Here is a 23,910-nt window from a genome sequence, read left to right as displayed (position 1 = left end):
GTTTAATATGCAAACTATGAATTTGAGTAATGTCTGGATTTTCTACAGCTTTCGCGGCCTCCCCTTCCCCAGTTTATTGCAATTCCTACAGGATTTCCCTTATATAAAATATAGCTCAATATGTTGCTATCGTAATTATTCCTCATAAGATGATTGTGTTATTTGTTATCAGGTGATCTTCACTAGGGGTGAAAATGAAGATAGCATTCTATGTTCGATGTGGTAAGAATGTATCTTGTTGTCCTCGGCTGACTTTTTCTATAAAACCAATGATATCAATTATCGAATCATTTTCCATAGTCTGAAAATAGCCACCCTCTCCCCGATCATCAGCATGATATATGTTCGGTGCAAAGAATAATCAATTTTTTCATTACTAAATCAATTCAGTGCTAATATCCAGTATATCCACACAATTCGATTTGTAGTATTGAAGGGGGTAAAATTCGAGTTGAATATTGATCTAATGAGATAATTATCTTCCTCAATGCGAAGAATCCAATTTTTTTTTATTTCGGGTTTTGAAGCAATTTTTCAGATCTTTCATCTCGTTTTCCATTGCAGGGATGATGTTCAAATTAATGAAAAAGTAGTACGAAACCCCCTCTTATATACAATTCTCTCGCTTTTGTTAAAAAATCGAATATGTTATGTTAAAATAAATTGAATCATTTTCAAAATTTCAAAGTATCATCTCAAGATAATTTTCCATACGAAGGAAAATTACCTTATTGTCCTTATTAATCATCAGTAACTGCCTCACAAAAATAGTTCAATGAGAAAAATAAGTGCCATTCCTATATCCCCACTCAAGATGACGATCATTTTTTATATTTGGATTTGAAGAGAGTTGAAAATTTGTGGGAACTGTGGATACGAAAAAATTTTTCTTCATTTCAAGAATTCCAATTTTCTTATGAAGGAATGGAAAAAAATTCCTTGATATCAATATATGCCATTTCCATATTTATATCCAATCTAGAACTAGATCTCGTGAATCATCTTTCTGGCATATGTTGATAAAACTTTTTTTTTTTCCCTATTTTGAATTGTTATGGCAAGGGCCCGGTGAGGATTCATCCCTAGTGCCTGGGGCCCCACACAGCTCTGGCCAGCCCCTGGCCAGCTCTGTTCGTGTTCTGAACGACTCAGTTCCACTTACAGAGAATTTTTGATACTCTGACGTAACTGTCGAAGAGATTTGAAAACTTCACGAACTCCGATTTGCCGGACTTATAATTGTTAGCTTGTATACACAATTTCCTAAGAAACACAGGGGCATATTACGCAATTACCGGTCATATCGCGAATAATAGTCAAATCGTTGCGAAACGTGAGAAGGCTAAGACCGCCCCTGTCTAACAACACAAAGTAGGATGCGAAACGCGAAAGTATTACAACGGTAACGGGCTGTTCAGCGCCTGTTGTGATCCCATTCTCCCAACTTTACCATGGAACCCGTTCCGTTCAGTGACACGATTTCCCGAGCCGATCCGGCCCTGAAAAATCCCACTTCCTCTGTCAGGTCAACTCTGGAATGGCCGAAAAGCGGTCATTCCGTATACTTACAGGTGTTTTTTGATGTAGTTTATAGTGTTCAATCCTTCGGTTTTAATTTTAAGTGATTTTTTTAATTTCATCCCTGGAATTCCATTGAAATTGTGAAAGGTAGGATAATAGTGCTACTTTGAAGGTTAGGTTATGATCATAACATTAATAATAATACATTTTTCGATCATTTGTTGTTATCTAGTGCATAAAGTTTATTGCATTGCTGTCTAGATTCCCTGTGGTGTCGTAGGAATACGGTTCCGTTCCCAAATATAACGTTACTTTCTGATGTCTACGTTGCCCGATCAAGACGGTCAAAATTGTTTGTTGTTTTTATATTTCAGTTTCGAAATTAATACACTAAAATGCACGTTCAGTTCATTTCAACTGCGATGTAATTAGTTATACAAGTATCTTTTGGTGAATAGTATACTCAAATTTGGGTTATTACTCGCGAAAGTAGGTAAATCGTCGGAAACGAGTGCACTGTGGAAAAGAGGTCACTTAAGTCCGTTCTAGTTAAGAAGAAAAATTGCTCAGCATTTCCAATTCTACACGTTTCTCCATAGCAAGAATTAAGAATATGTTCTTTATTTTTTAATGTGGTGAGTGCTAGCTATATTCCCTCAACAATTCTATTTCTTCCCTTCAAAACTGAATGAAATACTTGCATTCCTATAGGAATGTAAGTACTACTTGCATTCCAGATTTTTGAGACAGGTGTAATTTATTGCACCTTCAAACAAACCAGGTAGAATTTGGGAAGGGGTGTGTAGGGTTTGGCATCCCAGGGAATAAACTACCTGGTCTGACCTGGACCACAGTGGTCAAGAAAACATTCTGAGTACAACAAACAATTTTTAGTTACTGACATTTAAATAACTTTCTATTCAGATACATAGTTCTAAATTTTTTCTGCTAGTTTTTTATGTGGGTAATTAGTGGCTATTAATTCATTTATAAAACTAGACAATACACAAATTCAGTGATGTTCTCTTACATTTCAGATATTAATGGAAGTCGCGAAAATCCCTTTTTTTATTTAAATACTAACTGTGATTATGGCAGACACTGCAGCAGAAAATGAAGCAGATTCAGGTTCTGCATTAACAATTGCTTCTAGAGATGATGAAGCAGATCAGAATGATGCTGAGAAAGTGACTGCTTCAAATGCCGCCTATGATTCAGCAGACAGTCACTTGAGGTAATATTTTTTTGCAAAAAAAAATTCCTTTTAGTGTCACAATTTTTTTTGCTTCATTGTACTTTGAAAATGCTAATAATTATTATTGATTATTGTTGATATTTTGCTAACATAGAGATTTCATATAATATAATGTAATCAAAGGAATTATACCACTATTATCAATTTGGATTAAGTTTTATCCCCTTTTTGAAAAATTTCTTGTTCTTCTACAAAACTTCAATTGTGTTAAATACATATAAAATGCTTCTCAATTGTAATTTATAAGAGAAAATTATAGCCCAATGAATCGTGACCATGTATGTGTGTTTAATAATCCTTCATAATATATTATCCTCTCATTCGAATTATTTTTAAGGTGCAACCAATGTGATTTTGAAGCAATCCATCAAGTAGCCCTAAATGCTCATATTTCCCAAGCTCACTCGACCAACGAAGTAGACATGGAAGTAGAAAATAATAACCCACCGGCAGACGGTAGATCGCATAGGAAAATGTTTGAGTGTGATGTTTGCAACATGAAATTTTCCAATGGAGCAAACATGAGAAGGCATAAAATGAGGCACACAGGTGAGAAGAGTCTCTTTCCTTTTATCAACAACTCAGTTTCAATCGAAAAATAAAAATTTCAGGAGTGAAACCATATGAATGCCGGGTATGCCAGAAAAGATTCTTCAGGAAAGATCATTTAGCAGAACATTTCACCACACACACCAAAACATTACCCTATCACTGTCCCATATGTAACAGAGGCTTTCAGAGGCAAATCGCTATGAGGGCCCATTTCCAGAATGAACACGTTGGACAACATGACTTGGTAAAATCCTGCCCCCTTTGTAGCTATAGGGCAGGGTCGATGAAAAGCTTACGGGTACATTTTTTCAATCGGTAAGTACCTACACTTTGCTTTGGTCTTTCCTTTTTGGCTCTACAGGGTGTCTGCCAGAGAAACTGTATACTCCATAGGGTGTCCGAAATTAGTGCAACAATTTTGGTCACAGATTCTGGAGACAAAATTAGGAGACCCCTATTTTTGATTTTTGCCAATAGACCTCTTCTTTTGGAGTTGAAGCTTAGTGAATTTCGCCCCTAAACATAGTTTTTTCTTTATATCTCAGAAACGAGTTGTACAGATGTTTTACGATACCTATTTTGGCGATGAATCTCCTTAAGACACTTTTTACTGAGCCACAATGTCTTTGGAACCACATAACTGCTAATTTGAATTTCTTGAAAATTGTTAAATTGTTGGAAAGCTCATCCAATTGAAAAACTTTCTTGTCTCTCGAATTTTTCTCATAAAACACAAGATATTGAGAAAAATCAGCCACCTGTGATTATCAAGTAGCATACCATACGAAACTTGTTCAATAATATTTTTATTCCTCAACATCTTGCAAGAGACAAGAAAGTTTTCTAATTGAATGGGCTTTCTAACAGTTCAACAATTTTTAAGGAATTCAAATACGCCGTTTATGTTTAGCGGTTCCATCACTTTCAGACCAGCCTGTAGAGTTAAAAATCACTAGTTTATATGCGCCAAAATTTGAATCATTCTCCTAGCCCAAAATTTCCAAGAGTCATGAACACTGTCAAGTCTGTTTAGAGTTTATTGATAATTTTCAGAAAAAACACTGTTAATAGGTTACCTTCATTTTGAAATTGCAGTTTGTGCAAACAAATTTCAGGAATATTTAACTTCACAAACAGAATATTTCAAAAAGCACAAAAGCAACACTAAAAATTTAAGAAAGTCTTAGCTATCTTGTTTTTTTTTTCAAATGAGGCACCCTATATGAGATTACTTCAGAAAACTATTTAAACTCCTTATTCAATCATGTAAAGGGTGTTACCAAATAAGTCTGAAAGTATTCAGAAAATTAAAGGACCTTCATGATTATAAACTCAAGCTCTTAGGTGTTTTCTCGAAAAGTTACACGCTGTCACAAATGAGAAAAAAAATTATTATTTTTCTTGAAGTGTTGAAGAGGTGAAGAAATGCATATTGTTGGCATGTTAAACTATGAGAATTGGCTACTACAAAAATCATAATGACTTGTCAGCCGCATACTAGATATTTTCAGTTCCACCCGCAGCTTCATGCTCGTTGTTATATTTCATTTTTTTTTATTAGACAACTATTGCTCTTGAGGTCATAATAAAAGCGTCAAAAAAGATTTACAATGAAACGTTATTGTCAGCACATATTTTAAAGTTGAGAAATTTTGTTCAATATAAAAGTTCAAGCAGAAAGTGATTTTGATAAAAGAACAAATCAATCAGATCCTTATTTCTGTAATTGTGATTTTTATTTCACATAATTCATCGGTTACCTACACAACTATAAAAAGGGCATGTTTTTGATGACAATTATAAAATACATACATAGAAAAAAGTATTCAATAAGTTCAAAGATTTCATCCCTGCAATAAAAAAAGGTTTGATAAAACCCCATTAATGACCAAATCATTCTCAGCAACATAAGCACTATTCATTCCTGACACAATAAGTTAGGGTTGTCATTCAAATGTACTATCCTTCATATCGTAGATCGTAGAGAATTCATGACAAACGCCTAAATTATACAAAAAAGTGGCTTACCGTGTAAATCTTGAGCTCAAAAGAAATATTTTTTCCGATTCGTCCCTGATAAAAGATATAGCCGTTTTAACTTTTAAAAATGAACTGTGCCACCCCTAGAAAAACTGAATCACCTTAAGAATAATGACAGAATCTGAGACACTACACATCTCTGGATTTTCTAAAAAGAGTTCATAGTACCCAATTTTTCGAATTCCACAGATATTTTTTATTTTTTAACATCAAATTACTCGGAAACGCCGCATTATACGAGAAAATATGAAGAATACTTTTTTTTTGCAAAAAGTCCAAATATTCATCAGTTAGCATCCAACTTACTTTCAACAGTTGGGTTCTTTGAATTTTTGGTATTTTCACAGTACGTAATGCTCATAAAGAGAAAACTGGAAGACGTGGGTGATATCTCGTGTTCGAAAAAGATTCATTAGATAAATGAAAAACTGTATTGCGAAATTCATTTCATTCGATAAGACCGTTTAAGAGAGAAATAAAAATAACATGTATTTTCAACAGCTTGTATCTTTTAAACCGACCTGATAAAGGAAAAAAGTGTTTCTTTTGACCTCAAGAATCCACTGTCAAAATTTTTGTCAAAGGATCACCCTGTATAGAGACTGGGTAGTTACAGGTCAAGCGGCGTGACGGAACCATGGCCGTTTGGCTGCTACGACACTGTCGCTAGTAACCGAATGCTACCTGAACTCATTAATCTCGTATAAAAAATGTCGTACCAGGTATTATCCTGGTACCTAGGAGAATAGGGATAATAATTATGATGTAATGAGGGCTACCGCGTGTGAATTCGCCACTAGATGTGCTAGTGTAGCGTGAGGTCCAAATCATAGACTCAACTATATGATTAATATTAAGTTTATGGTCTCCATATATCTATAATACTTTTATTGATATTACGTGTTTAATGCTATAAAAGAAGTGAAGCCAAATCATTGTCAGAAAGGGACTTACACACATGACGAACAAGATATTGATTAGTAACCAAATATTTATATATTCAATTTCTCCAATATTATGATCTGTGAAATGACAAGTTCCCGTCATCGTAGACAAACAAATCTTGCATTAGTTTGTCTATGTTCAGGACCTCACTCTACAAAGGCGCCAACTGGTGAGCAAAAAAACGGTAGCCCCCATTTATGATAATCACGTTATCATCCTTCTGAGGGGACCGTTTGCAAATAAAATCTGAATTTTTCCACACAGACATGGAATAGACTTGGATAATCCGGGACCAGCTGGTTCTCAAGCCTCCCTTCTGGCAGCCGCAGCACAAGGTTTCCCCATAGACGGCTCTATCACTACATCCTTGAGTAATCTGACAAGTAGTGTATCTGTTAGCGTTACTGGAGGTAATAGTAATGCGGCCAACTATAGTGATTCAGGAGATTCCACAGGAGCAAGATCCACGGACAACGCTACACCTCCTATGCATTTCCTGACCCCTCATGTTGAGATTAGTATGTCGGACGCACCTGCCCCGGTATTTTCACCATTACAAGTGAGTTATTATATCAACATAAGGGAATATCTATCATGCTGAAAATAGAAGAAAACCATACCATATGAACTAGATCATTTATAAACTGCTCCACAAGAGTTAGGGATATCGTATTCAATCGTTTTTAAGAGTATGTAAAATCGCTGTAAAATCATATAAAACTCAAAAACAACTTGAATCGATTCAATAAAAATCAGTTAATCAGTATGAGACATTTCGTCAATCTGGTCGCCTCTTTTCTGAAGTTTGGTTCTTTGCATATGCTTCATGAATGTTCTTATTTTGAAATGAAGTCAGTTTATCAACGGCTTCGATTTGAAACGAGTTTCTGAAAATGCCAAGACGCAAATTAACAAACGCTGAGGCTAATACGGCTATCGGAATGCTACAGGTGGCCTAACTCAGGTTGTTGTGGCGGAAAGCCTCCAAGTGAGCCAAAGTGTGATATCTCGACTTTGGAATAGGTTCACGGAGACAGGTTCCGTGTTGGAAAGACCAAGGCTTGGTGGGCGACGACCTGCTCAGGATCGTTTCATCACCGTTTCGGCGAGAAGAAACCCTACATCTACGTGTAGAATGCTACGGAATACTCTTCAAAATGCAGATGGGGTCCAAGTTTCCATCGAAACCATCAGACGATGTTTGAGAGAGGTGAATCTAGGTTGTAGACGTCTATTAAGTGGAATTCCATTAACACGTGACCATAAGCGTCAAAGACTGGAATGGACAAGAAAACACGTCAATTGGAACGATCAATGGCGTAATGTCCTTTTCACTGATAAATCCAGATATGGACGATTTTTAGATTCTCGAAGAATAAGGGTATGGACAATCCCACGCATACCCCGTAATAGTCGCTATGTCCAAGAAGTCCATCTATTCCGAGGGGGTAGTGTTATGGTATGGGCCGGGATATGTTTCAACAGGCGCGCAGATCTACACATTTGTCCTGGGAATATGACCGCCTTACATTATAGGGAGCATGTCATTGACAATGTTGTGCCAAATTTTCACGCTGCTATTGGTGAAACTTTTCAATTTCTAGACGATAACGCTAGACCGCACGGTGAAGCCATAGCGCGAGGAGCTTGGTATTCCACATTTACCATGCAATACCTCCGCACTCACCAAATTTGAATTGCATAGAACATGCATGGGATATGCTCCAAAGAAGATTAGATAAAATCATCAACCTACCCCAGAATCCTTAAATGATCTGAGAAAACTTCTGCCCCGTTTATGGAACCAAATTCCTCAAGAAATGTTCAACAACCTCGTGTGTAGTATGCAAAGAAGATGTCAAGCTGTTATTGATGCCCGTGGAGGCCATACATTGTATGGATAGTCTTAAAATGCTTGAATTCTCTGGGAATAAAATCCTTATTTTATGAAATGCTCAATTTTTTTAAACACCCTGTATACGCTGCAGACCTACAGGCTAAAGTTAATTTGCAACTTGAAATCATATTAATATGAATTTTCATCACCGAAATCTTATTAACATATTTTTTGCAATTTAAAGTCAATATCCCAAAAATTTTGATCAATATCTATGATAAGATAAGATAAGATAAGATAATATTTATTTCAGATAAAAGTTACAATGTTAACTAAAGTAGACTTTGAAATGAAATTACGTCAAAAAAGAAAAATCAAAAGCACAGAGTCTGCTATCCAGCTGTACTATCCTTCCAATCTTTAGCCGCGTTGAAAAATTCTTCAACATTATAGGGTTCTATGTTGAGCAGCATCTTGTATATTTGTTTCTTATAATTCTTTGGTCTAGTTTCATTCTTTATTGTGTCTGGCATTATGTTGAAATATTTTATACATTTGTATTTGGGTCCTTTCTCTGTAGATGTTCTTCTGTGAATTGGATATTTTAGATTTGTTTTCCTTGTGTTATATATGTTGGATGAGTTCAATTCAAAAAGGTTCTTGTTTTTGAATACAAAAATCAGACATTCCTGTATGTGCATTGCTGTGATAGTCAAAATTCCATTTTCTCTAAATTTTCCTCTGCATGATTCTCTGTATCCCAGTTTGAGAATAATTCGGAGTGCTCTTTTCTGGAGGATGGATATTTGCATTGATTTAGATGCATTAGATGCATGTTCTTAAATATTTCACTCTTCCCCAGAAAAACATGTCCTATTTGGCCAAAAATAATTGATGGTTCTTCAGCTCTGCAGCACAGATTATTATTGTATCTGTATGTCAATCATGGATTTCTTTTCAGCTTGACCTTCAAAGAACAAACAGTCAGTCGGGTGCAAACTCCGAATCCACTTCTAGATTGAATGGCGACGGTCCAGGTTCGCCACAATCGGGAGATTCAAACTCGAACGCGCCCACAAGCACTCATGCTCAGACAAATTCCCTGCGAGTAGATCAGGAGACCAGTATAACGCCCTCAATATCCCTCATACCGATAAAGCAGGAGCCTGGGGAAGAAGGTTCCGAGTCCGGCAGTAGAAACGGCCCCATAAATTCTTGTGGCTCGCCTCCAGGAACGGCACAAACCACTCCTTCGAGTAGTCTCAGTTCCCTGATCAAAGTATCTCCGTTGAAAAGTCTGCTGAGGGACGATTTGAAGAGGAAAATCATATCGCGAAGTAACAGTAGTGCCCGTGGTAGATCCACAGCATCGCCTAATAATTCGGAAAGTTCACCAAACGAATCGACCACCACAAATGGTAAGTGAACAATTATGTTTTTTCATTTCCAAGGGAAGCAGTATTGGAAATATTCTGGTTATCAGTTGGGGGTCATGTTTTGAGAGAAAAATTGGTGTTTTCAAAAAGTCGAAAGATTAATGTGAAATTAGCCAAACCAAATACAATATTGAGTAGTACTGCACGCAAATTTTCGTACAAAATATAGAACTAGAACGGGGTGTCATTTTCAATACAATTTCATGAAATTCTTGTCATTTATTTATTTATTTATTTGATTGAATGACAATTATTTCCGAAGGGTTCTTAGATACCCATAGTAGTTGGGGAGCCCAAGAGGGATTTACTCGAGCGTGTCAGATTAATATAAAGGGAGATACCTTGGACTCTGTAGAGTACCTCTACGAAAAATTAGATCTGTATATAGGGGGAATTGTCTAGGACAGCGTGTCAGAAAAGTAGAAAAAAAAAACGATCATTGTACATACTCGAGTGTGTCGGATTAAGATATATGTAGTTAATTACATGTTGAATAGTATACATTCTCTTAATCTGACAATTTAAGCGTGACAAAAATTTGTGGGAGGGCGCCAAACTTGCACAAAAAAACGTCACGTGTACGTTCTCGAGCGCGGTGGCTTAATTTGAAGCTAATGATTCAAGATTAACAGAAAATATATATTCTGATAGTTTCATCGAGCCGAAACAATATAAACTGGCCATAAAGGTCACAAAAATCAGTTTAATGAATTATCTCGTCTTCTGGGCTTCAAATTGTTTTCACATTTTTTTATAAAAGTTGTAGTCCATAACATTTTCTACAAATTTTGTCCGAAGCATTTTTTTTTATGTTTGAACCTTTCGGAGATATATGGCGATGAATGTACAGGCTGTTCAAAATTGGAGATACCTGAACTACAAGTTTTTAACCCAACGAGATAGAGAAAAATGAATGTGTCATTCATGTCGTCTTTTTTCGAGAAACTAACAATGCCATCAACTGCACTCCTCTATCTTCTTTTGTTTTTGAGTTATAGGCCAAAATTGAAATTTTGACGATTTCAACTCCCGTCATTATCTCCGTTTCTGTTTGTGCTAGAATGTTGAAATGAAGACACAATACAGACACTTTTTTTATAGCAATCTAGTGGCGTACTAAGATTTTTTCCTACAGGTTTATTTGCTGAGCTATAACATAGTTGTGTTTTTTCTTATGAAAACAGTATTTTAAAATGAAATGAATCGCCATTTTTTTAACGTTTCAGAAGTATATTATGCATCACCCTGAGTCTTTCTAAGTCTACTGTTTTCATAAGAAAAAATACATCTTTATGTTATAGCTCAGCAAATATACCTGTTGGAAAAAATCATAGTACGCCACTGGATTGCTATCAAAAAAGTATCTGTATAATGTTTTCATTTCAATATCCTAGCTTAAACAGAAACGGAGATAATGACCAAAGTTGAAATTTCAATTTTGAAAATCCTAAAACATGAGGATATAGAGTAATGCAGTTGATGGCATTATTAGATTCCCGAAAAAAGACGACCGTAATGTGCCATGCATTTTCCTCTATCTCGTTGGGTTGAAAAAGTTGTAATTCAGATATCACCTGAATTACCAATTACCAATTTTGCCCACCCTGTACATTAGACTGGGTTTCTACATTGATCTTGGTCTTTCGCATGTGTGGCTAAGATCCTCGCCCTCATCACCTTCTAGCTCGATAACAGTTAAGGGTATGAAAAATTGCTTCTGGCAAAACTTGTATAGAATTTTTTATCTACAACTTTCACAGTGAATACAGAAACGATTACAGGTACAGGATGAGAAATAATTTTAAAAAATGCCTTGTTATCATCTTCAAACTGTCAGATTGAGAAAACTCCCTCAATTAGGATTAGTGGTCAAATTAATGGGTCAACATTTCTGCAACACCGAGATTGCCCATCCTTTGGGTCGAATTAACATATCCTCTAAAAATCTGACACGCTCGAAAAAAAATGTTTTTTACCATTTTCAACTCTTGCGTACGGCCAGCCCCACCACGCAAACTGTCAGATTAACATGAATTTATCATTAGAGACACATAGGGCATATACAGTATCTTAACCTGACACGCTCGAGTATGAACACCTGACGATTTTTTTTTACATCTTTGAGACCCTGCAGACGCTTTCCCTACCGTTGAAAGTGCATACATCATAAAACAAAATTTTTCTTTCTACCATCTTATCTTCAAAGCCCACTAGGTCTCCATGACGCACGAGTAAACCCCTATTTAGCATCGTCGGCTCCCCAACTATAGAATGTCTCGGATATCAACGGAATTAAAGGTTCCTAATATCGATCCATCAAATTTTTTTCAGGTGCTATAACCTCAACGGCCACCGAACAGCCATCCGACTCATCTCTATGGAAAACGCTGGGCAAAAGATCTTTGACAAGCCTCCAGTGCGTTTTCTGCGGCATTTCATTTCCCGACCAAACATTGTATTTTCTCCATAAAGGATGCCATTCGGACGCTAACCCCTGGAAGTGCAACATTTGCGGTGAGCAATGTTGCAATGTTTACGAGTTCAACTCGCATCTTTTGAGCAAAAGTCACCAGTAGCTCAAAATACCGCGAATTAGGAGAGTATCTTGATTGATAGTTGTACTTTCACCAAAATCTAATCGTTCATTTATCTTGAATAATGATAAAGTGATACAGTCAAACTTCGATAAAACAAATTACAAATACTTTGACGTATTAATAAGAAATATAACCACCCTTTTGAGTGATTATTCAGTTTATACCTGCAACACTGGACAATGTTATGATGGCGGATGCTGTTTAGTAAATCGTCGTGAGTAGTAGCTATGACATGAGAGTATTATACATTATCCACGATTGTGAAAATGTCACCTCATTTTCAATAAACTTTATTCATTTCAATTCTCCCTACGCCAACTTCAAACATTTCAATGTCACTATTTTCAGAGCCTCTGTCTATGGTTGTGACCATAAAGTTTCATACACCAGTGAATAATAGAGCATAAAGCATCAGTGATTAATGAATGTTGGATAGATAATCAGTGAATAATGGCTCATCAGTCACAAGTGATTTATGAGTTTCATAATGCTCAAGTAAACGAATAGATTATGGTCACTTCATACATCGATTATGGATAAATAGCTTTAATTTACTGTCGAATTATCGAAGTTTGACTGTGTTAACGAATTTCCGATACCTTTTTTCACAACCATTTTTCATCGAGCCATTTCATCTGAATGCAATTATCACTTAAGATAGTGAGGATCCCACAATAGCTCAACATATTCTACAAAGTTTTATCCCCACAATTTCCGAAGAGATTTTGGGAAAAGAGGCTCAAAAAAACCGATAATTTTTTTAAGTAACTAGTTTAAAATTGTTATTGAGATAGATAATTTAAAGCGCCCCTTCATCTTAGTAAACCTACACTACGGATGAAACTTTTAACGTTTTCACTTCAGAAGTTGAAGAAAGTTTTAGCCTTGGATCATACGCTGAATAGTTCTAGTCGAAATGATGAATTCATCTCTGTCCATTAAATGAAGTGCTCTTAATATTAGAAGAATTTACTGTCGTTATTTCATTTTTCATCCGGTAATTTCACTTTAATGTTTACATTAGTACGAAACGACCTACAACTACAATGAAGCCAGATTTTTAACATTCTGATAAGTATGCATTTGAATAGGAAAGCGGAAATAAAAATTAAGTCATTGATAAATACATAGTATATTGTTTAACAAGCACAGAAATTATACTTTTCCTTCGGCAATCCCCAAAATTTGCAAAATTCATTATTTTCACGACATATCATATCTTAAATAACTTACGAAAATTCAACCTATTTTTATAGGTATCGAAGAGATATTCAAAATTTTACAATTAAAATCATGCAGCAGATAAATATCGCTCATTTCTTTAACGAAAAGAAAAATCGTTTTTGGAAAAATCCGAAATTTGGTCTCTTACTCATTGGATCAGTTGGTGAAATCATAGAATTAATATCAATAATAAATAGATCTCGCCTTTTGGCTAATTAATTTTCTCTATTATCCACTTGCCAGAACATGAGATCCATTTATGATGATCAATTCATTCCATTTTCGTCGGGGTTTGAGTTGTATTCGCACTTCCATATTTACATTTTCTAAGAACTTTTTTCTTATGATCTGAATCACAGTGAGTAACCGTTAATTACATGGTGCACAAATTCCCAAGATGTTGATGGGTGTAATCTTATTAATTCAAAACTAATTTCAGACAAATATTAAAAGAATCTTCGAAGATGTTATTAGCTTATTGCGTGCATTTGATATATTTCTTTTTCTTTTTATTGTATTAAATGAGAGTTTATAGGTGTAAACCTCCTCTCTTTTCTTTTTTTAATAATAATAATAATAATATTGTTAAAATATGATTAAACGTTGTTCTTATGATGCTGAAAGTGATTACGATTTAAAAAAAACTTTTTAGATCATCATTGGTAAAAGCGTTTTTGTGCTTCTTGATCAATGGCTCAGTTTTTCTATATCAAAAAATCATCAAGATGCTCTAGGTGCATTTTTAATAATAACATTGCACTCATTCATCTGTTTTGAATAATGTAAAACTGAATCTGAATCAAATCAATTTTTTCCTTTTGCTTGGTAACACGTGTTGATCAATTAAATATCCGTCCATAAAAAAGAACATTCCAGCCTTGAAAAAACTTGCCTTATATAGTAAATGAAGGAACCATAAATTTTTTACACTTATATTGCAAATAATCAAAATCTAAAAATTTAGTCCATTTTTAGTGTAGGTAACAATATTATCGAGTTCTGTCCAAAGTTTGGGGTAAATTTATATCCACATTTTCATACTTGAAAATGCAAAATATTTCTGTATACTTCACCAGAAAATTTTTCAACTCAAACAGAGATTCTGTAAAATGTTTGGATCACATGAGTAATACATACTTCTGTACAAGTAGTATGAACCATTTACGAAATGAAATTTTTTAATGTATTTGGATTGTATTCAAATCATTGCCTTATATTTATTGTAAATACGGAACCTATTTTTTGGTTTGATTAATTGGTATTTGAACTAAAGACCTTATAGCGAGAATTAATCCGTCCACTTGTTATCATATATTGAAATTGATATATTATTATATTTTAGAATTATTTTGTATATTAGTAATTATACACTTGAAATAAATTTAGGTATTTTATTATGAAATGTATAAATGAAATTATAAGATTGTCCATGTAAAACTTCTATTGCATAAGACATAAGTATTAATAAGTTACATTCCATTTGTTTACAAAAATGTACAGTATTTATTTATTGAAAAATGTTGTTTAATTTAATTTAGTGCAATATATATTTATATTGCAGTGCCTTACAAAAATGAAGAGTACCATTTACTCATGCCTTTTTTCTTCATGAAAACGACTCCTCAAATTATCAAATGATTATCCTTAAAATTTAAATTGCACATATTGTTGACATTTTCTACAACTTATACAACTGCATATGGACATCAATTGCAAACATGAGAGCGAATGTATTATAAACAATGAATAATTTGTTTTAAAATTATATTGAACACTTTTTAGATTAAGTTTCCACATTCCATCAATTCCATTTTTGTGATGAAATTTTTTAGCGAAATCAAACTTACATATTTATTCTCAATTATTTATAATCCAGAAATGTGAAAATGCAATAATAAAGTGGTAGAGGGTTAGAATAAAATTTTCCTTTTTTATTGATTATTATTTTTATTATTACTTCCCTTGTTTTGCTGAGTTTGGTCTTCATTATTAAATGAATACAGGATGTTTATGAAATAAAAATGAATAAAAAAAACACACATGAATAAAAACACAATGAATAAAAAAACACACAAAATTGATATTCAAAAAACACTCACTTTTTGCACTTTAATTAAAATTTTCAGATTTGCCATTAGGGGTTGAATACTCGAAGTTGTACAGGGTGGGAAAAATTGGTGATACCTGAAGTACAACTGTTTAACCGGCAAAACTTCGATTTATGCCCCACCTCAGATTTTAATGATTATTTTTTTATAGATAGAATTCTTTATAAGGAATCGAATCGTAATAGTCTCAATCTGCGGAAACTTATGGTTCGGCAGTTATGATTTTTTTTAATTTTTGTAAAGTGCGTTATCTCGAATTTGACAAAGTGCCTACGTCAGATTTTTTTGCCGATTTTTTCCTGGATGCAGGAGAAGATACAAAATCTATTCGTACAACTATCAGTCCCGCCAAACTTTTAATTTGAGAGAAACGATTTTTCGAAAATTTCATCAAAATATAATTATATTATTATGAAATATTATATTTTCACTTTTCGGTCCTTTAAACTTATATTTAAATCGACAAAAATGATATTTTCATTTATGAGATTGTTTTTTCACTGTCCTAACTCAGCCTAACCCAACCTCAAAATGATTCAGAATTTTTAGCCTAATAATTGATCAATTATTCACATTCCTCCCAATGAATTACTTCGAAAGCCTTCTCCAGACCAAAATTCTATGGAACATGTTTGGTCTGCAATGTCACAGCAATAACACCGCTAACCTGACCCACCGCAAACATTACAAGAGCTCGCGAGACATATTTGGCAAAAGATTTTTTCCAACTTTCATTGATATAACCCCAATGGCACAATGCCGAATAGAGAAAGAGCTCTACAAACATGTAAAGAAGGCCCCACCCGAAATTAAATTAATCTTAAAATTAATTAGAATCTTAATTTCAAGATGTTTGAAGGCGAAACCTTTTGAGCTTGCAATAATTTATAAAGACCCTGTATGCGGCTTACAAAATATGCTTGGTGTGTTAATTATTTATAGAAAGATTTCCTCTACTTGTGAAAAAAATTGTAGCGGTCAAATTTTCATTTCAGACCTTGCGAGGCAGTATCAAAACAAGGGATGAGAATACGAAAAGTTTCTATATAACAAATTTGCCTTATTTTCACCTAAAAAATATCTATACTTCTAAAATGTAGTTTTCTATTTGTGAAAAATTCTGTATATAAATAAAGCGAACCCTGAATTTTCCTTTTCCAAATAGCAAAAATATTCAAATTTTTTTGGTTGGCAATATGGATCGAGATCTGCTTTTGAATTAATGATAATTAATGAATTGATGATAATACGTCTCGAGTGATTTTATTCTGGAAACCGAAAGACAGCCATGTGGTTGACTGCAACTAGACTAACTAAGGCAATCAACGTTTATGAAACATTGAAACGAAACCCAAAGATAACAGAATTGAAACCCAAACCCGCTGTTTTCCCTCTAAGAAACCCTCTTCGACCGAAATGTTGGCTGCCCTAGTTCTTCAATGGCCAATGGAAAAGCAGGAAATGCTGTCCGGCTCTGAAATCTGAAACATTTTTGACACGACACGCTAGAAGAAGAGTGTCCACATATTTTGTTAGCAACAAATTATTCTATTTATTAAATAACTATTAATTACCATCATTAATACTCAACTCTGTTTTCGTGAGTTAAAAAAACTTCTATTTGAATATATTTTCTCAGTCGTACAAGTGTCCAACAGGTTGTTGTGAAAGCCCTAACCTCAAAATAGTTGCTTTATGTAATAAAATTATATTTTCTTCATGGCTGGAAAAAGGAGAGCTACTTCAGAACTAAATCGAGATAATTGGGATAAGGATGAACCTGCAGAAGAGAGTGGTGTATATACCAAAGCCTCTGAGGAACTCTTAAAAAAAAGAGTGTTTAAAACAGCTAAACGTAGAATCACTAAACCCCCTGAGGTGATATTATTTCTATTCACTATTCACAATCAAAATTTATTTTTCTCATTTTTAGGAAGGATCAATGAGTGCCTTCAATCCAGCTAGTTTGGCTAATCTCACATCGAAATCACATCAACCGGCTAATCAGTTGTTTAGTTTCTTGTCAGATATGAAACCTGATGCTTCAAAAACTAATGGAATGAGTACTAAGCCTAATGATCAAGGAGATGGAAAGTCTGAGTCATTTTCATTATTCACTTTTGGGAATGCAATGGGGAAGACAGAAAATAGTTCACCTTTTGGAAATACTGCTAAGAAAAATGAAGAGAAGAGTAGTCCAATGTTTAGTTTTGGAGGTACTAATTCTAAGGTTGATGATAAAGTGACTACTTCAGTACCATCATTCAGATTTGGTGATATTGGAGATCCATTATTCAACCAAGGGAATAAAAAAGATGAGACCACTATCCAGAATGAGAAGACTTCAGAAAATATTGATCACTATTATGCAAAACTAAAAGGTCTAAATGAGAGTGTTGCAAAATGGATCAGTAAGCATGTTGAAGACAATCCTTTGATCAATTTACAACCTATATTCAAAGATTATGAGAAATTTTTCGATGAAATTGAAAAAGAATACCATAAATCTGATAATGTTGGGAGTGATGGAAAAAATGAATCTAAGATATGTGCTACAATCATAAAACAACCTGAAACAGAGGTAACTACAACTCCATCCGATTCTTTCAAGTTTAGTTCATCTTCCATTGAAAAAAATGTCTCTTCTAATAAAATTGATTTACCAGCAACTTCCATATTTAAGTTTGGTAATACTGTTGCGTCAAGTGATAAAAATCCTAGTGAGAAGGTAGAGTCATCTACTCCATCGACCCTATTCAAATTTGGTGCTACAAATACCTCATTCAATGTTTCTACCAGTAAAACTGAGCAATCGTCCTTTAAATTTGACACATCTACTGTAAGTGACGTTCCTAACACAATAACACAGCCTAAATACAGTTTCGGAGGCAGTGGTTCAGGATTTTCCAGTTTACAGGGTTTCACTTCGAATCCTATTTTGAGTACTCCTAGTACAATCAACTTTGGTAGTATTCCTAGTAGTACTTCCAATAATGAAGAAAATAAAGACGAAGAAGAATCCGAGGAACCCCCAAAGGTTGAGGTCAAAGAAGTTGAGGAAGAAGGGCAAATTTACACGATACGCTGTAAGTTGTTCGTGAAGAAAGATGGCACCTTTGTAGAAAAAGGAGTCGGAAATCTCTTTTTGAAGCCTGTTCCAGAATCAGACAAAATTCAGGTTATAGTTAGAGCGCACAACTCACTAGCGAATGTCCTATGTAATTTCATATTATCGAAAAGCATACCTACTCAGAGAATGGGTAAAAATAACGTCATGATTGTATGTATACCAACGCCTGAATCCAAACCTCCTCCAATTCCTGTTTTAATCAAGGTGAAAACTGGTGAAGACGCAGATCAATTGCTAGAAACTCTGGAGAAACATAAAAAATAAACATTGCTACAATTCATGAGATGACGAAAACTTGTTAATTTATGTAACTGTTGATAACTGTGTATACTGCTTTTTGGTGGTTAATCATAGAATAGTATGATTGATATCCTTTTTGTAATAGGGTACTCTAACAAACTGTCAAAATTGTTGGTTACCATAGGGCAGGCAAATGGTTTCCTAGAAACAGCGTGTGTGAAGGTTTGCCGAGCAACCAATGGCAACTAAGAATTTTGACAATTCATTGGAGTGCCGTATATCACCAAGGGGTAACCCTTATAACCTAAGACATTTTTATTGAATAATAAAAAATACCAGATGAATGACATCTTATGTTCAATGGAGAAACTTAAAGTGGAAAATTCCTCAGCCAAAGGGTTAAGTTTTCATGAGGCATCATAATGTATTCTTGCAAATAGTGTTTGTCAATTAAAAATCATTTTTTCATGTTCAACATTTGTATATCAAAATTAGATCTGCAGCTGTACAATATTTTCTCGCCCATTTGTCTTGTATTCAGATTAATTTTATATCGAGTCCTCTTTCATTGTCATCAATTTTTCGATGAATCATCCTGTAAGTTGTATATTTTTTTAAGCGTAAATCAATTAAAAAGTTTTATTTCCACTACATCTTTCTGTTTTTGATTCCGTCATCATCAAAATGAGTGCGTGAGAATTGCAATGAAATGTGTATGCGGATATTTCTTTTTATTTATAATTTTTATCATCCTTATCTGGTAGATTTGAGCGAAACATAAGATTTTTGTCTTTCACATAGTTCAAGAATAACTGCCTATCGAATAGGAACTCGCCATTAGGATCCTTGACCATCTTTTTGGCTCTGGTGACAAATCTTCCCATTTCTTGAATACATTCATTCTGAAAAAAAGGATTTAAGTTTAATAGTACATAGCACTACATGGTTAACATACCTGTTCTTTGAGATACTCTGATGTCAAAAAATCTACCAGTTGATGGTCATGATGTTTTTCAGCTTCTTCAACTAATGAGCATATTTTCTACAAAGTGATTCAATTTCAGTAAAAATGTTAAAGCACTGATCTACAATCAGGATCACATAAAAATTTGTCTTTATTTGTGGCTTTTGTTAAGTTATCCTAGAACATCTGCAATGTTCTTTAGGGAAAAACTGGGATATTTCAAATTGTTTTAAACATATTCTTTTTTTACTTTATTAAGGTCTTGCCCTCTGAAATCGATTAATTTATAGTAGGCTGCAGATAGTGGCTTAAGAAAATCATGTTGTATTCGTTTTACCAAGCCAGTTTCTCCTCGTTTGAACGCATGAATTCGATTTGGATTCACAATCATTATAGAAATGAGAATTTCGATGTCTAGAAGACTTTTTGGCTCCTGTGAAACTTGAACAAATCATATACATTGGATACAGGAAGGCTTTTCCCACCGAGGAGTCTCCCGGCGGTTGAACGTTTCGCTCCTGAACATATACAGGGTGTGTCTTTGACTCGTACAGTAGATTCTTGAGGTCAAAAGAAACACTTTTTTCCTATACCATTTTTTTCCGATTCGGCCCTGATAAAAAATATATAGCCATTTTAAGTTTTCTTAATGAGCTGTGCCACCCCTGGAAAAACAAAATTACCTTCAGAATAACAGCTAAATCTGTGACCGTACACATCTCTGGATCTTTTAAAAGTATCCAATTTTCCGAATATCACAGATCCTTTTTACTTTTTGAACATCAAATTACTCGAAAATGGCGCATTATATACGAGAAAATATGAAGAATACTATTATTTTACAAAACGTTCAAATATTCAGATAGCGTTCAATTTAGTTTCAAGAGTTGGGTTCTTTGAATTCTTGGCATTTTTATGGTACGTAATGGTCATAATGAGAAAATTGGAAGACGTGGGTGATATCCTTTTGTAGTCGAAAAATAATCAAATAATGAAAAACTATATTCCGAAATTCATTTCATTCGATAAAACTGTTTGTGAGATAGAACAACAGATAACATTCTTTTATGGTTTTTCAACATCCTGTATCTTTTGAACTGAGCCAATTCAGAAAAATGGTAAAGGAAAAATGTTTTTCATTGAACCTCAAGAATCTACTGTTAAAATATTTGTACGAGACAAATACTCACCCTGTATACACACTGTGATTCAAAACTCGAGGCGAAAAATTAAGGGACATATGGAGACTAATATTCTTGATTGCACAAAAAAAAATTTGGCCAATGAGGCTTCGTATCCAAGTTTCTGCACAATAATGTGTCTGTATGCAACCAATTAAATTTCATAAATTACCACCGCTTGTTGGATGAAATGTTTGTCGCCTGGTTAAACCAAAATTTCAATGGCGTGGGTGGATTGGTCGGCGTGGTCAGGTGCTATGGCCAGCGAGATCAACCTGATCCGAATCCTTTGGATTCTTTTGTATGGGGACATTTGGAACAACAAGTTTACGCAGTGGAAATTAATGATAAAGGACAATTAACGAATTATTAATGCAGTCGAATCCACTCAGAATAGGCAAAACATGCAATTGCCCTTATATATTCTGCGTTGCCAAGCATGTATCGATGCTAATGGAGGCATTTTTGAACATTTTATTTAATTTTTTCTGTATTTTTATCAGCTATTGAAGTTTAAAATTAATGACATGCAGAAATTTTGAACACTCATATCTCGGAAACAAGACAATATCCAAAAATTTTATTTTACTTTTTTCATCAAGAATAGCACCCTGTATACGTTCCTCAATTTTTCGCCTCGAGGTCTGAATCACCCTGTATATTCATAGGTGTGGCCGGATCATCAATGCTAAGAGGAATCCCACTTTATCTGGCATCCCGGCTCAAAAGATCATTGAGGGATTCTAATTTATAATCAAACTGTAAGACGCCGACCGAACGTTCGTGGTATAAAAACACGTGGGTGGGCACAGCATCCAGCATACCATGAAGTTTGAAGTTTGATCAGGGAGCCAAGAGTTCGCCGACCTTACAGTGACTATTTACCATAGGGTTAGAACTATTTAGAGGCTGACTATAGGAATGTCGAAAACCCTTAAAAATAAAGGGCGGCTTAAATTACAAAAAAGTAGTACACCAGTATAATCGCTATATAGGATTATGACTACACACCGAATTTCCGGGTAGTTATCTCCAAAAACAAATGAGTTATGACGAAAAAATGATAATCTTGATTTTCAGTTTTTTCGAGATATCTCAGGAACCATCAGAGATATTTGGGATCTGTTTATACCCACCCACTCATCCTTGAATAACGCAACTTTTTCGTAATTTAAGCTACCCTGTATTTCTAACGGTTTTCGATATCCCTGTAGTCCCCTTCTAAATAGTTCCAACCTAGTATAGCCACTGTAGTCGACCTCAATGGGCCGAGGGTCACCGAAGTCTATGATACTTAACGCATCAGTCGAAAATAATTAGAACAGATGATTTATGGTTCCCACTACTGCTTTTGGTTTTGGGGGAGATTCCATATGTGTGTGTGGGGTGGCATTGATTTGACCAACCAATAATAATTTCGCAATATTGCGGCAGCTATTGGTTAAAGATAGGCCAAAGAGCGCTTCAATGCGACAGTTACATTCAATTATCACGTCTAGGGTATACAAAAATGGTTTGACAGCGTTCGACGAGTATGAGATAAGATAAGCCATCTCGACTTTCAGAGATAGGTGCTTATCAAGTAGATATCTACGGCTGAACTAGGGAGCACAGGATGTGGCCGCTGAATAACCACAGTGGCAAGATCCTGTTTTTCGTCTCTGAAGGAGTTTTCTAAACCAAGACAAGTTATAAGTGTCTTTCTATAGTAATAAGCCGGTAAAGATAAAAATCTATATGTCTGAGCCACCAAATTTGAAATGGCTCCACAATAATAGAAATGAACCATATGGTCTCACACAATAATTTACTAATCTCACTTAATCTAATGTTTTCGCTACAAAAATGCATACCTCTTTGACGGTCTCCTCAAGACGAAGTCCTGCTTCGAAAGCCTTATCGATACTTCCCCAATCTTTTTCTGGCGCTTCAATTCCAAACAGGATAACTTGTCCCCCCCGCATGAGCTGATAGTTCATGAAAACAACAGCGTGTTCAACCTCCTCCAAATACATGTTATAGAAAAATCCTTGGCATCCAGGCAGGGCAATGTCCGTTCTGCCAAAATACGCAGACATTGAAAGATAGGAGTAACTTGCATTGAATTCCGTTAAAATTTGTTGATTCATAGCTTTTTCAATATCTTCATGATATTGGTGTCTACCTATTTTATTCTGATTCATATTTGATTTGCAAGTCGAGTATTTTATACGAAAGAAATCATTTTTCCCAATTTTACCGGAACCTACTGAATCCAAACTTGAGTTATTTCTTCCAGAATCCTTATTATTACTGAGAATAAATTTTCTTTGTTTTATGGGGACGTTTCTGAGGTGATTCGGAAGTATTTCTCTGGAATTTATTCTAAACAAAACTCTTCCCAGGAATCCCATAACTATAATTTTACTGATTATGAGTAATTTGCTAACACTGGTAGATTAATCATTTTGATAGAAATAATCCAATCAAGTGTCAAAATTGCAAAAGATGAAATTCTTTTTTTATACTTTCATAGAGATATAGTTTTTTTTATTAACAAGTGCGTAAAGTGAAACACTTCACGCATTAGTTTTGTGTACTTTATTTTTTCTACGACTTCCTTAATTCTCCTTCACTAATTACGTTTCTAAAATATCACTCGCACTAGTGCGTGAAATCAGTGCGAAAAAGTTGATTATTAAAACGCACGGAAATAGAAAATAAGTGCTCATAGTGCAACTTTTCCGCACACACGACTGCCATTGACCGAAATAAGACGCGAGGCGCATGGATAGTTGGGGTACACTAATTTTTCTTCGATTCTTTTTTCTCCTTTATCTATTTCAATTTCTAAAATATTACTTTCCCGCACTTAACGTCAATAGCAGAGAAATGATTTAC

At 34.6% G+C, this 23,910-nt stretch overlaps 3 protein-coding genes across 4 annotated transcripts; 2 read left to right on the top strand and 1 right to left on the bottom strand.

Annotated features, from left to right (window-relative positions):
- The first annotated feature begins 1,365 nt into the window (after positions 1–1,365).
- LOC123309945 (zinc finger protein sdz-12) lies at positions 1,366–12,631 on the top strand. Of its 2 annotated transcripts, none has more exons than XM_044893255.1 (7): positions 1,366–1,668; positions 2,559–2,755; positions 3,114–3,325; positions 3,388–3,643; positions 6,578–6,872; positions 9,112–9,568; positions 11,918–12,631. In XM_044893255.1, the coding sequence occupies exons 2-7, from the start codon at positions 2,613–2,615 to the stop codon at positions 12,160–12,162; spliced, it is 1,608 nt and encodes a 535-aa protein (XP_044749190.1). In that variant the 5' UTR covers positions 1,366–1,668; positions 2,559–2,612; the 3' UTR covers positions 12,163–12,631. The 2 variants fall into 2 exon arrangements, with proteins under 2 accessions (XP_044749190.1, XP_044749191.1); XM_044893256.1 differs by lacking the exon at positions 1,366–1,668 and adding an exon at positions 1,792–2,156.
- Positions 12,632–16,923: 4,292 nt separating this feature from the next.
- LOC123309698 (nuclear pore complex protein Nup50) lies at positions 16,924–19,533 on the top strand. The gene is made up of 2 exons (XM_044892922.1): positions 16,924–17,393; positions 17,449–19,533. Exons 1-2 carry the CDS (start codon positions 17,235–17,237, stop codon positions 18,907–18,909), a joined length of 1,620 nt encoding a protein of 539 aa, XP_044748857.1. The 5' UTR covers positions 16,924–17,234; the 3' UTR covers positions 18,910–19,533.
- Positions 19,534–19,599: 66 nt separating this feature from the next.
- On the bottom strand, positions 19,600–23,486 carry LOC123309699 (soma ferritin-like). The gene is made up of 3 exons (XM_044892924.1): positions 22,884–23,486; positions 19,841–19,927; positions 19,600–19,787 (listed from the first exon to the last, which is right to left on the bottom strand). The coding sequence occupies exons 1-3, from the start codon at positions 23,421–23,423 to the stop codon at positions 19,617–19,619; spliced, it is 798 nt and encodes a 265-aa protein (XP_044748859.1). The 5' UTR covers positions 23,424–23,486; the 3' UTR covers positions 19,600–19,616.
- Between the last annotated feature and the right edge of the window lie 424 nt (positions 23,487–23,910).

This window comes from Coccinella septempunctata, chromosome 3 (assembly GCF_907165205.1).
Source record: "Coccinella septempunctata chromosome 3, icCocSept1.1, whole genome shotgun sequence".
NCBI lineage: Eukaryota > Metazoa > Arthropoda > Insecta > Coleoptera > Coccinellidae > Coccinella > Coccinella septempunctata.
The sequence above is the reverse complement of the archived record's forward strand: the minus strand, read 5'-3'. Positions and strand labels throughout refer to the sequence as shown.

Excerpts from the sequence above, each read along its gene's own strand:
- LOC123309945 (XM_044893255.1), top strand. The coding sequence starts at position 2,613 with ATGGCAGACACTGCAGCAGAAAATGAAGCAGATTCAGGTTCTGCATTA. Across the intron at positions 3,326-3,387 it reads GCATAAAATGAGGCACACAG|GAGTGAAACCATATGAATGC; the intron begins GTGAGAAGAGTC and ends TAAAAATTTCAG. Across the intron at positions 6,873-9,111 it reads CGGTATTTTCACCATTACAA|CTTGACCTTCAAAGAACAAA; the intron begins GTGAGTTATTAT and ends ATTTCTTTTCAG.
- LOC123309698 (XM_044892922.1), top strand. The coding sequence starts at position 17,235 with ATGGCTGGAAAAAGGAGAGCTACTTCAGAACTAAATCGAGATAATTGG. Across the intron at positions 17,394-17,448 it reads GAATCACTAAACCCCCTGAG|GAAGGATCAATGAGTGCCTT; the intron begins GTGATATTATTT and ends TCTCATTTTTAG.
- LOC123309699 (XM_044892924.1), bottom strand. The coding sequence starts at position 23,423 with ATGGGATTCCTGGGAAGAGTTTTGTTTAGAATAAATTCCAGAGAAATA. Across the intron at positions 19,928-22,883 it reads TTGAGGAGACCGTCAAAGAG|AAAATATGCTCATTAGTTGA; the intron begins GTATGCATTTTT and ends ATCACTTTGTAG. Across the intron at positions 19,788-19,840 it reads CAGAGTATCTCAAAGAACAG|AATGAATGTATTCAAGAAAT; the intron begins GTATGTTAACCA and ends CCTTTTTTTCAG.